Raw genomic sequence first — 13,458 nt, forward strand, 5'->3', positions numbered from 1 at the left:
TTGTTTTTCCTTTAGAGTATTTTTCCTTTAGAATATTATCCAATATGATTCTTCTGTGGTATAGTACTTCATACGTTTGAATGAACCTATCAAGAATGACTTAAATCAATAATTGCTTTAAGTCTTATAGTAAAGTTGAAGCCAAGAGAAGTGTAAGAAAAAGCTTTCATCCTTGCAGAAAAGTTTTAATTAGCTATCTTGTTGATCTTTCTAGTTCAGTGCCTCAGAAGGGCTCAGAACTTTCYTTTGTGGCCAGAGTTTTCATTAATTTGAGAGTTTTCTTTCTTTTTTTTAGTTGCAAGAATTTAGACAAAAACCTTAAAACCCTAATGGTTCCAACGAAAGTAAAAAAGGAAAATGGAGAAAGAGAAAGAATACTAATTTTTTTTATTCTTTATGTACAAATCTATATATATAATATATATACTTATATATATATATATATAAAAAGCAGTGCAGCAGAGTGATAGCATTGCAATATGATTGTGGGATTATAGTGGACTCTTAAGACATAATTCACTGCTGTTGCTTCTGGATTTAACCAAGATTATATTAAAAAAAAAAAAAAAAGAGAGAGAGTATTGTACAGAGGAAGAAATTCCAGTCAAAAAAGAAAGCACAGCTGAGAAAATGCTCTTGCTGMCGATTTTTACTTCAATTCAAAGTTGCTTTCTGCTCTGCTTTTGTTTGCGTCTTTGCCAGTGCATTGGTATTATTACAAAAGCATACTCCTATGGTATCATGCTCTTATTTCTGCTCTGCTTAAAAGTAACACTAGTAGAATGTTGGGAATTCTTTAAAAGATATTGAGGGAGGGAAAAAAGACCAAAAAGCCTAGATGTTTTCTCATAGATCACTGCAAATACTAGACCCAAATATATTTTTTCTTCTGCTCCTGCTAGCTGTAAGGTAGTCTAAGTTTGGAGTCTAAACAAGGAAGCATTATCCTTTATGAAGAAGAAAAGGTGAAAAAAATGACAGTTCTTAAAAAGCAAGTATTACTGAGATGCACTTTCATGATTCATAGATGTTGTTGGTATTTCAAGATGATTGTTGGTGGTATTTTCCCTTTTGCAATTCCGTATGACTTTCAGTATTCCATCTTTGCATGGTTTATGAAAACAAAGTACAAGCACCAAACTAGCACAGCTCTCACAGAACAACACTATTTCTGCAATATTCATCGTGAGCTCGTTCTTTGGAGTTCCAGTGCTTTTCTGTAATTTGAATGTTGTCCTGAAGAGAATCATAATGCTATAAAATAGGCGGCATATAAATATGGTTATGTTTATAGGTACCACAGCCAGGTAAGTACGAATATGCAGTTGTAAGGCTGSAGCTTCAGCAGGCACTTCTTTAGTAAAGAGCACAATAAAACAGACTATCTGAAGAAATGACGGGATTCCAAATCCAAAGGTGAATTTAATGATCTCGTATTCAGGCCATGCAAATAAAGGATCTAGCTGGCAGTCAGTTTCCAAGTGATAGTTATCTGTGCCAAGCAGTACTGTTTCAGTTAGTGACAAACAGAAGGCATATATAAGTACAAATCCAACACACAATATGGGACTTTGGGTTGCTTTGCTSAGAGCAGTCCTTGGTGGAAATCTCTTGAGTAAAATCATGAGAAGAATCAAAATCAAAAGATGCTGAGAACTGAAATAACTTAAATTGAAAAAAAATGATAGAATTTCACATGTGAGATGGGTTGCTCTTAAATAGTCGGGCCTAGGAATGACAGTCAATGAAAGAAAAATCATTATAATATTGCTAATGGTAAAGAGTAGAAGAAGTAAGTCTAAACTTTCTATGATTTTCAGCTGCAAATAATTCTTTATGAAAATGACCAAAATACATATGCCGGCTATTAATCCTGTTGGTACAAAAAAGGCAATATAACAATGCATAAGTCTTGATATGATGTTTTGAGAAGCTATGAATTCTTCAATTTCTTCTGGGGAGATGAAAGCCAAGTTCTTGCTTGGGTAGCTGATCCATGTCATGTTGTGAGAAATCATCCTTTCTTCTGTGTGGTGTTTATTTCCTGTTTTATGAAATTTGAAACTGAAACCTAAAACAAAGATAAAAYGGCTTTTAAAGTACAGTTTGTATTGTCTCTAGTTTGTATATTAAATAGCATGTGGAGTCAGGATTATGAGCTATTTCTTCATTATAGATGTAGTGGATTTTTTGGGTAAATGTTGAATTCTTGGGCTAATTTCAAGTGAACTTACCTAACAATATTTGTAGCAAGACGTATATGGATGTTTATTTTTTATCTGGTTCCTCTTTCCTCTCTATTTTCATCACTTCAGGAAGATACACATTTATTGCAGCTGAGCTTTTTAGGCAGCAGTCAGGGTTCAGTGCACTCATGTTCCCTGTGCTATAAATTGGAAATTCAGCCTTTATGTGAATGAGGAAGAATGTTGAATCGGTGATTAGGTGGAGCCCCTTTTTCTTACCATCTTACCAAAAAAGGATATGGGCAGCATTGCAAGGCAACCTTAGTATGTGGGTTGCAGTTACAGCCACAAAATAGCTTTGTTATACTGTGGCAAGTGTGGAAATTTTGTACTATATGAACCCAGCTGACATCTCAGGGCTCACACTGCATATTGAGGAAAATGCAAAGATAATCACAATATGAGGCAAGAACCACATTCCTTTGTTTTAGTTTTGCTTCCTTTCTATTATGAAAAAAGTCTTTTCTTAACTGCAGTCTGTGCTGAGAAACCCATCCAAAATTAATATGAATGTTTAAGAATTACTATGAACAAACTGCTTTCATACTAACATATACTTTTACATTAATAATACTGTCATTTTAGATGTAGCTATTGCATAAAGCTGCAAAAAAATAATGATTTTCTGCTTGCTCAAATTTGAGAAAGTATTTACRTGTGCATTATAGGCCTATCGAATCTTAAGAGTAATCCAGATAGGTTGTTAGTTGTAATGACTATGGTATGTTGTCGTAATAATTCTGCTACTGTGAAAATGTTGGGAGGATCTTTGCTTAAACCAAAAGGCTTTGTAGGAAAATATGTATGTACTCAAGAAAAACTGAGTGTGATAGATATGCTGTTAGGAGATCTATAAAATTTATATATCCATCCTCACTTTGAGAAGAAAATTACCAAGTACCTTGTACTGACTGATCTGGAAAAATATGGACTTTTTTCATATTGACCTATTTCTTTTTTTCATTTTGAAGGATGAATATTTTTAAACGTTGGACAGTGGACTCACTATTTCCTAATGAGTTTTGAATGTCTGATTAAGCATGGTCCTTAGTACTGAAAAAATTGTGCATATATACAGTTTTACAGTGTGGCATGTTGTTTTCTGGAAAAAAATTCTTCTATATTCACAAAAATCTCAATTTTGTGTTAGATCAGAGTTTAATTTCTTTACTTTATTCAGTTGTATGCATAACTGGTATGTTTAAGCAATGTACATAAAGAGTGAACCAGGCAAAGATAGGACAAGGAAATTCTCCTCATTAGAAGATGCTATGCAGCCAATAACAATATAGATTGAGTTGTACATAATGCATTTTTCCATAAAGAAATACTAGTGATGTTAACTCTTAAAGTGAAGTAATTTTAAATTGCTAAAAGTTCATAAAGACACATTAATGTTTTTAAGCAGTGTTCATTATAGATAAGTCAGCCTCTTAATTCTGTTTGACAGTTCATTTATGGTTGTTACCTCTGACACTACTTCACATTTCTGATATTTCTAATCTCTCCCCAAAATTGGAATTCTAATACTAGCTTTAATTAGAAAAGTTGACTTATCAGAGTGACTTTGATTAAATGTATATATAATCTTACATAATTATGATTTCATTTATATAAAACCATGGAGTTATGTTTTGATTCAGCAGTGGTCTTTGTCCTCTTAAAGACAGCATTTCTTCCTTTCTCGAAGATGGTTATTTTTAGAGAGGCTCTACTAAAGAGGGGACTAATGTACACAGAGAAAAACGTTGTGTTTCAGGTACGCCAGCAGTAGGCGGAAGTTAGCTGTTCTACCTTGGCTGTATTCTAAGCTGTCATCTTGGGTACTGCATATAGGGAAATGATGAGAGGCAAAACTGGCAGAAGTGTCTGAAGTGAATTAATAATTAAGAGTCGGTATAGAAGCTTAAAAATTTTGTTAAATATAAACAGTCTTCAGAAAAGTGGAATGAAAATCTTCAAAGTTGAGAGGTGTTGAGAGGAAACATGGTTGACTAGTTAATTAAGGAAATAGATCTTAAATGCTTGCAGTAAAGCTTTTATTTCTGTTCAGCTGATTTTTAATATATACCGCTAAGAAGAGAATCATGTTTGTATTAAAGTGCTCAATCTGAACACTGGGGATATTAAAAAAAAAAAGGGAGAAAAAAAAGAAAAAACTCTTTAGTGAATTGATTGGCCTTTTGTATTTTTTTCATACTAAAAGTTATAATTCCAAAGCATCTCGTTTGAAATAAAGCTGGTTAAGCTGACTTCTAAATCATCTTCCTTGCTTAATTTTGGTGGCTACTGAGAGAAGTTCAGACAGATTTGGATTGTGTCCCTGTAGCTTTGGAAAACAAAGTTTAGCTTCCATTTTCTGTGAGCAGTGAATCCAAACTCATAGGGTTAATTATTTTAGCTTCTGTTTGATAACCTGTGAGATACTGAAGCGCTGGGGAACAAAATCTAGAAATTTTCTCATTAGCCTAGCAGTTGCAGTGCTGTCTACTTCCCTTTGCCTATATGACTGTTCTTTCATGCTGTTGGCATAAAAGTGCTYGACTGTGCTATTCAGTGGGCTGCAGCCACGGGGCTTGACAGACTTGCTTCTTCTGATTTCCTTCTGCTGCTTTGATTTCTCTTTATCTCCTGGAAACCCAAAGACCCTGAAAGTCTTAACTTTTACAATTAGTCTCTTAAACACTCAGGAGAAATCTCGTGAGTGAAGGAATCAATGTAAGTCAAATTCTGTTAGAATTCTTCTGTTAGAAAAGAGATTTGAAACCTCGTCTGATATTGTACTTTGTGAGAATAGGTAGAGAAAGCGGATGTGGAACCACACATGAGCACATGGAGGTTTGACTTTTTTATCAGAAGTTGTCCTCCCATACGATAGTTTCAGGAGGTTAGGAAAAACTTATATTTTGAGAAGCTCTTCCACAGCAGTCTCTGGTGTTATTTTCTTCTAGTCCTATCAGACCTTTCACAAAATGGAACATCTGAAGTAAATTTTGTTTCTCTGAATGTTTCTGTTACCGTCTCAACTCCTTTCAGACCACGGGCCAAGTAACTGTATTCGCTTTCCTTACACGGACTCTCAGAAAAGCTTAGCAACATTCTACCTTTCTGGAAGCCACGGACATAGTTTCAGATCCAGATTTCACAAGAAATAATATTGGCCCTACATGAAATTACTGAAAAAAGAAGATATCAACATTTGTTTTAATTTTGCTCAGGATCTGGCCTTGGTACTGATATTAGATCTATCTTTGACCATAGCAAGGGGTTTATTCTCTTACTTACTCTGGGTGTTTACCACAAAAAAGGGAAGATTAGATTTAAAGCAGCAGATTCCAGTAATTGCAACTTACTATGTTTAAAGAAAAAAAAAAGTGCATCTTCATGATTCTTCTAACTGTTCCCACCTGTTTTCAGCTTATATTTTAATGATGGAATTGCATTTTATTACTGAAAGACTATCAATGTATCTCGGCCTCATTTGCCACAAATGTCAAAATGAATGCCTGAAATAGCTTAAATGAGGTTGCACGTCTTGTTTCTAGCCACAAACCATTATATTGTAATATTTAATATTACTGTTAAATAATAACAAAAGTGTTACTAGCGTTGTTGTTTTTCTCCATCTAAACATTGTTGTTCTAACCTAAGTGTGTCTCCTTTAACTTATGTCATTTGAGGAGGGATTTAAAATAAACAAAAATAATTTATTCCAACTAGAATCAAAATATTCACTTGGAAATAACAGTGCAAATTTATGTGTATAATTGTAATCAGTATTAATTTTGACACACACTGAAACTGAAGCTGTTTGGGGAATCTGGTGTTAGAGAATTCCTGAATACTGTGCTAATGTGAACTTAAGATGAAGGAAGCCATTTATAAGGCATTTATGATCAGGTATCCTACGGTTTTAGAGAGGCTTTTGACTGTAAGGCAATCGTCTGTCTTGCAGGACTACCTTTAGAAATTTTAAGCCTTTATAAGCATCTCTAAAGTTTTAAGTTTATTCCTTGCACTAAAGTAAATGTATCCTAATAATAATATGATAAAGCTCACAACTTCTTCTGTAGTATGTTGAACATCTCTGCAAATTTTTGTAGATTCTTGGTTATACTAATAAAATTTAAAGTAAAAAGATATTTTGGTATGGGAGCAACAGAGCAATGGAGGGCATTGTGTTTCTCACATCTTTTATTGCATTATGTCCATTCAGCAGAATACTTCTTTTTCTCAAACTACTTTTAGAGTTTCCATAATGGGATAAGGAGTTCATAATCCTCTTTTCCTCTTGCTATAGTTAAAATCTGGTATTCTATCAGTTCTTGTCAGGTTCTTAAATTTACTGCAGTGGCATACATTATATTTCAAAATGCCTGTAATGTTTTTGATGTGCTTGGTGGGGGGCTATGTCCTTTATTTTTTGTGGAGTCTGTCATGTTACAGTGTAAGCACCACAAGATATTACTGAATTTTTCCTCACCACACGAGGTRTATTGACTTCATTACTTCTCTTTATTCATTGGTAGCTGAGACTGACATCAAAATAGCTTGCGAAAGTTCACGTACATGGAAACTGTGGCAGAACCCAGACCTGGTCGTGTTTATCTAACATCCTGTATCTCAAATACAGGGGAACTCTCAATATGCTATTTGCATTTTATTTTCTGTATTGTCTTGCTCCAACAGCACATTGCCCCTGCTTTACCTGTGCTGTCCCTTGCTTTGTTTTGATTGATCATCGTTCGCATGTTGTTAATTGTGCTGTAATTTCACATTGCCTCACTTTCTGTTCTTCAGGTTTTCACTCTTTCTGGCACTACACTTCCCCACTATTAACCCAATTTGCCTTTTGTGTTAGCAGTTGAAGGGAACATGTTTGATTTTTACTTCTGAAGCAAAGCTAAAACATTATCCTTCAATTCCAACAGATGGAGCTGAGCAAATGAGTATAGTGTTTAGAAGGCAGTTTAAAAATAGCAAGTTGTGAAAAGACTACTTTCAGTATTGAGAGGGACTGGTCTGTAAGGTTTCATTGTTCCTGTGTTTTCCCCCTCTGATGGTTAACTCTTGGAGATCTTGGTTTCAAGGATTATATGTTTATTTAAAGTCTRCAAAGAAGCATTTCTAAAACAAGAAATTTCTCCGTGGTAACCAAAACTCTTCTTACATGAAAAGTTTGGCAGGGCAGTCTCTGTGTTTCATCAGCAGCCTTTAGAAGAAAAATATTCTTTCATTTAGTCATAAAGCAATATGCAGAATATTCCTTGTGACACTCAGCCCTTCGTGGGCATGTGCAGTTTCAACCATTGAAAAATACGCAAATAATTTGGGGGTGGGAGAGTTAATGAGGTATGTGAATTTATCCTTCCTGCTTTTATGAGGTCTGCCAACTTAAAAGATGGGGCACATTGCAGTGTACTAAAGATTGAAATATAAAATACTGCACTCATTTTTCTTGGAATCTCACCACGACAAAATTCCTACATTTTGGAAAATATATGAGGTTGTAAAGGTTTAAGAAATCCTACCTTTAACTTCTGAAAAATGATCAGTTTCTGAGAAACTGAAATCTTATACTTCTACTTCTCCAAAATATAAATGATTTGGCAGTAACGGCACATAATCCTCAAGTAGCATTGCTGACGTGTTTCCTGCCTCATGCAATTGCAGTGTGGTTAGGATTATCCAACAATGTTCATCCTTTAAAGGTCTGCTCTTAGGCATAGGCTACAGTCTTTTTCCAAGACCACTGAAGAGTATTTTGCRTATCTAACTATCACCACTTCAATGGGAGTTAATTACTTATAGAAAAACTGCCTTTAGTTTTACTCTACTTAAAGCTGAGCTTTATTACTAGTTTCAGTTTTATGAGGATGTTTCTCAGATGCAGTGTTTTATCTTGTGCAGTTCAAATGTTGTTAATGAAGGGAAAACTAAAAACTGTAAATTGCAACCTTAGCACCACAATTTTAACCTGTTACAATGAAAAAAGCATTATATTATAAAGTAAGATGAAACACTTACCTCTTCAAGAAAATGCTCCACAGATACAATTGGCTGAGGCTTTCACTGTGAATACTCAGATGAAATATAATTACTGTTTGGAGGAAACAGCYGTTTTTTATTTATGCAGAAAGCAGAGTATGTTTTACAATCACTTCTTTAACTGCTGTACATCACGATGAAAAATCCAGACGCTCTCTGACTACAAAAACATTCAGTTCAGCAAAGGAAACAGGAACTCAGTTTAAGTGATTCAAACCATACACGTTGCATGTTTAGCAAACCTATGGTTTCATCATGTGACTTTAAAGTTCAAATTATCCTCTGCAGTGAGAGACTTCAAAACAGTAAAGTAGTGTTTCACCCAGCTATTTCTAAGTATGTGAGGCCATCCAGTGGATTTTTCTTCCTGTTCATGAAGTAATCCTGCTTAAATAGACCAGCCTCTGCAATTACTTTTTTTTTTTTTTTTTTAAGTGTGCTATTTAGAAGTCATGAAAAGGAAAAGCCAGTTGAGTAAATATAAAACAAACCCCCTTACTAAACAAGACAAAAGCTTGACAAAAATCTTGTGCATGTCAGAAAAGTTAMGATCTTTCCTTAAAAATAGGGTGCTTCCTCGCTCCCCCCTGATTTTGGGTATCCTGGCTTTTGGAATACTCCAAATAATGTAAACATGCAATAAATTATTTTCAAGATTTTCTACAATGACTGAAGTGTTGAAAGACAGGATTTTGAGTCTGTAGTATATTTTGAGTCTGTTTAAGCGTCAGTCCTTTTAGTGACTTTGTCGAAGAGTGTTTTAAAACCCTCAGATATAAATGAGCAAGAAAGGATTGACATATGACAAGTGCATGCAGCCTTGTTGTTTGGAAGAGTGTCAGTCGCATCCTCCTTTCTCATACCAGCATACCCATGTTAAAGAACATTGTTGTTGTTGTATCTGTTGAAAATCTGCAGTAARTTCTGTAGGATGAGAAGATTATTTGTGGCCAGTGTTTGATCAGCTCTCTTTGTCTTCATAGTATCTTACCTGTTGCGCTTTAATATGTTTTACAGAAAAACATGTTAAAATAGAGCCCAAATGCCTCAAAAGCAAGAAGTAATGTGAAACAAATGCATCTGCATCTAGATTTCAAAAATGAAGTTGCAGGTTGCCTGGGGAAAACTTTTCGGTGTTAAGTTTACATTTTACCCAAAGATTAGCACTACTGCTCTAAATATGTTTCTGAAAGTAGGGATGGTCCTAGGTTGCTCTAATGGCCCAGAGATCTTCAGCTTTTGCGTGGTTTCCAATGAGCATACATATTTGTGATTCAAAATACCCTAACTCCCTTACTGACTTTAATTTTGATCATCTTAGTGTAGTTGTTTGTTAAACAGGGTAGATTGTTTCCCTTTCATTTATAGTAGTTCCTTCTAGTTGTTACTGAAAAACTTCAAGCTGGCTGTGTAGTATACCTGTTTTTGTACATACCGTTTGTTTTTGAGGTATACYCAAATCCTGTTTTTTTTTGGTTCTCATTAATTTCACATAGTTAATAAGGGTTAAAGAAGAAATATGCATTTTAATAGTATACAAGTTAGATATTTTTTTTCTGTTGATTTTCAGGTGTAACTTTATTCTTCCTAAAACTTAGAGCTGTACAGAGATCACATTTAAACTGCCTAAACAAAGTCAAATTATTGTTTAGGAAATTGTAGGAAAACTTCAGAAAGTATTTGATCCTCAACTGGAAAATGCTAACTTGAGTTTTGAGCATCCAGAACAGATCATGTGCGTGCACGGGATAACTCTCAACGGCTATGGCAGCAGTTGGTTGCTGTCCTTTTCACTGGAGCAATCTGCGTACTCACGTGATCCATCATGTTGGTCCTGCTGGGCAGCAGCGGGGAGTAATTTGGGGCCGTATTAAGTTTCATTATTCAACTGTATTTAGAGGGAAATAACGTGTATCATACTTTGTATTGAATCGGGCAATGACAGAGAGCCTGCAAAATAGCACACTACAATTTCAGTGCTGTACGTACATTAATTCAGAAAATAATATAGGAAATTATCCATGTTTTACAGGTGTAGAAACTTGGCTTCTGGAAATTTATTCTCTTAAGTTGATGAAATAAATTGAAAGCCATAAGAGAAACAGCAGTTAGAAAATCCGTGTTTCCCAGCTCCATATTCTTTGTTCTGTTTAGACTTTGATGATTTTCACATTGATAGCTGCAATTCTGCCTTGTTCATGAAAATGAACAAAACTTAATCAGAAATATCTTAACATGTATATGGTGTAGTTCTGACAGCAACTAACTCTCCTGTTATTTTCAAACTCAATGCAATATTAAAAGAGAAGCAAAATATTGTTGTTTTTTGATCAGCTGTGCCTTTTCGTAAACAATAAAACAATTCAGCCTGATTTGCTTGAATGATCACAGGGTGCAAGTCAYATGCAAACTGTGGCAAAACGAATTAGTGTTTAGTTACATAAATGAGGAGCTAATTCAACTTCTTATAACAGTGCAAAACATGGTGGTTAAATGTGTGGGATGATGCATAAATTTAGTATTTTAATTACTGACTTAGTGATTCGTGATTAGTGATTAGTATGTATTAGCATATACACTGTCAGTGGATAAGGTTAATATGATAATGCTATTTTGGATAGGGTGGAGGCATAGAAAGGCAGAAGTTGTTGAAGTTAAATATTTGTGATATTCTGTAACAATATTTTAGGATTGGCTGATAACAGAATTGTACTAGCCACCTACAGTATGCTGCTGATAAAAATCTTGTTTATTTTTTAACCCATGTTATTCTTTTTCGTCARAATACGTTTATCCAGTGCAGAGTAGCTGAGATCATCATAAAGAAAGCAGATGTGAGATGCCTTTTTTTCTTACAACGGAAAACTACTGTTTCTTTAATTGTTCTGTATTACTGATGTGTTTGGTAGACTATAGATCAGTCTATACTAACTATAGTCAGCCTATAACAGCAGGTTGAATTTTCAAGTGATGTCTCTTTCTCTCATAAACGTACAGACAAGAAAYTCATCACTCTGCTAAAACAAACGCAGTTCAGGGCTACTAGCTCATGAGACACTGAAATCATTGATACTTCAGTCTGCATATTCTCTGACTTGAAGCAAATCTATGCAGTGAAGTATTGCAGAGAAGGCAATTCTGGCTTGCTCACCTTTCTTCTGAATCATTGTGATCTGATCCCAATATTCGGTTGAGCAATACAGCTCTTGCTTGCTTGCTTACAGCATCAAATAGCCGCCACCATCGAGGCCTGAGAGACCAAAGGCTGCAGTAGGCTTGCGGTCAGTCTTGGACTGGACAGCTCTAGACCAACGGTTGCTGTTAGGAAGCTAACCTTGCACGAAAAGTTTGATGTCTCTTTTTAGACTTACCCTGTCTTCTCCTGCTCTTGATTAGTTTATCTTTTCTTGCCTCTTTGATGTAAGGTTATGATTAAGGTAACTATGTCTGTGTAGTATGATAGGAATGGTTTGGAATATCCAATAGCTGTTACTGCCCATTCCCTGCTGTGCTCTGATTAAGATGAAAATCAATGGCTTTGTGATTGGAATTCTGAATTGTGAAATAGTTCACTTTTTTCATAAATAATTTTCATGAACTACTATATATTTCCATCTTAATTTTTCTCTAGTGTAATTAAATAACAACAAATAACTTGTGAGAGATATTAACCACGGAGCCTGGCTAGTTAAAGATGCTTTGATGGTCTATTCAAGGACTGAGCTTACATATTAGAGGCTTTTCTTTGTGGCATTTTAGCACCTCAAGGCCACTTGCTGTTAATGCAGTGACTCAAGATTTCTGAAAAAAATTCCCACCTTATGCTTGAGAAGAAACTGTATACTGAGGCTTCTGTTACAATGATGCAGAGTTGAAAGTATCTCTGTAAAATTGTTCTTGTGAAAGGTTTTACTTTTAATTTTAGGTATATTTAGTCTTTTATTACGTGGCAGCAAGCTAATTTATGTCCTTGAYTAAAAGAACATGGAACTGTAGGTCTTTGACATAAAAACACTGAGGAAGTTTGTACACAGAAACTGGAATTGCTAGCTCTGAAAAATTTAAAGGAATTTTACTTATAGTTGCATTTTATAACAAAAACTTTGTATGCCTTCATTGTATTATATTCCTTGCATGTTTGGTTTGGTTGTGGTGTGGGTTTATTTAATGKAATTCAAATACTTTTGCTTTTTCGTGGTAACTGAGGCTTTGTGGGTCTTAGCAGTAGCATTTGGATACGTAGATGCTTTGATTACATATAGTACTTCGCTGGAAAGCTGATTCAACTTCTTTATCAGCAAATAAAAAATCTGAGTATAAGGTACATGGAGCTATGTGAWTTTTTTAAATTTGACAGTCTTTCTGGCTGGGTTTGGAACTTTAAGGATAGAGTTAGAAAAGCAGAAATTGGAGATGCTGATATATAGGCACTGCTRTTAGTAACTACCTAAGCCTCAGAGGCTGATTTCCTAGTCTCCCTTTGTATTCCAGAACAGCCCTGCTCTGCACTGATTGCTGCCTTCCCACCTCAGAATTGCTTGCCTGTGATTCACCATTAGTAATTTCATATTGGTTTATTTGGCATTATTTGTAATTGTTTATAAAAAGTATTTTATTATTACTAGAAAATACATATAGTATTACTCTAAAGTAGTGTTTCTRTCAATCACAAAATAAATTCCTAAGTATGATCATCTAGACAACTCAGCTATGACAGCTCAGAAAGTGCCTGTATTTCCAAATAATACTCTACTTTTAATATAGAGTGGAAAAAAACTTTCTGTAATTAGAATAATTTTTATAAGAGATCTGATCTCTGCATAGCACTGCAGGTGCTAGAATGATAATTTAAGGAGAATTTAATTGTGCCTGGCTGACCTGAAAATGTTTAGAAATTTAGTTTAATTAATAATTAATATCAATAAAGTGTGAAATCCATTTGTTTGTGAACTAGTGAAACCATAACTTTAATTAGAAAGAATAATAATGTTCTGGAGCTGAATGGGAATGGCACTTCCTTTGATCTTTGAGCACCTTGTCATCCACCATGACTAGTTCTTCCGAATGGGTCATAGAAAAATGCAAGACATGTACTTTTTAAAATAAATTTCTCTCCAAAGTTTATAGTCTGGTTAAATGTATGTTATAGTCATACAATTCTTTT

At 34.7% G+C, this 13,458-nt stretch overlaps 2 protein-coding genes across 2 annotated transcripts in view; one reads left to right on the plus strand and one right to left on the minus strand.

Moving 5' to 3' along the window:
• CHLSN (cholesin) overlaps window positions 1–13,458 on the plus strand; it is a 131,032-nt gene that overhangs the window by 24,086 nt on the left and 93,488 nt on the right. The gene's annotated exons all lie outside the window — the stretch shown is intronic.
• LOC146601594 (uncharacterized) lies at window positions 484–8,479 on the minus strand. The gene is made up of 2 exons (XM_085300186.1): window positions 8,274–8,479; window positions 484–2,071 (listed from the first exon to the last, which is right to left on the minus strand). The coding sequence occupies exon 2, from the start codon at window positions 2,016–2,018 to the stop codon at window positions 999–1,001; it is 1,020 nt and encodes a 339-aa protein (XP_085156312.1). The 5' UTR covers window positions 2,019–2,071; window positions 8,274–8,479; the 3' UTR covers window positions 484–998.

This window comes from Rhea americana, unplaced genomic scaffold, assembly GCF_003343005.1.
Source record: "Rhea americana isolate MKP2758 unplaced genomic scaffold, rheAme1 scaffold_10, whole genome shotgun sequence".
Taxonomy (NCBI): domain Eukaryota; kingdom Metazoa; phylum Chordata; class Aves; order Rheiformes; family Rheidae; genus Rhea; species Rhea americana.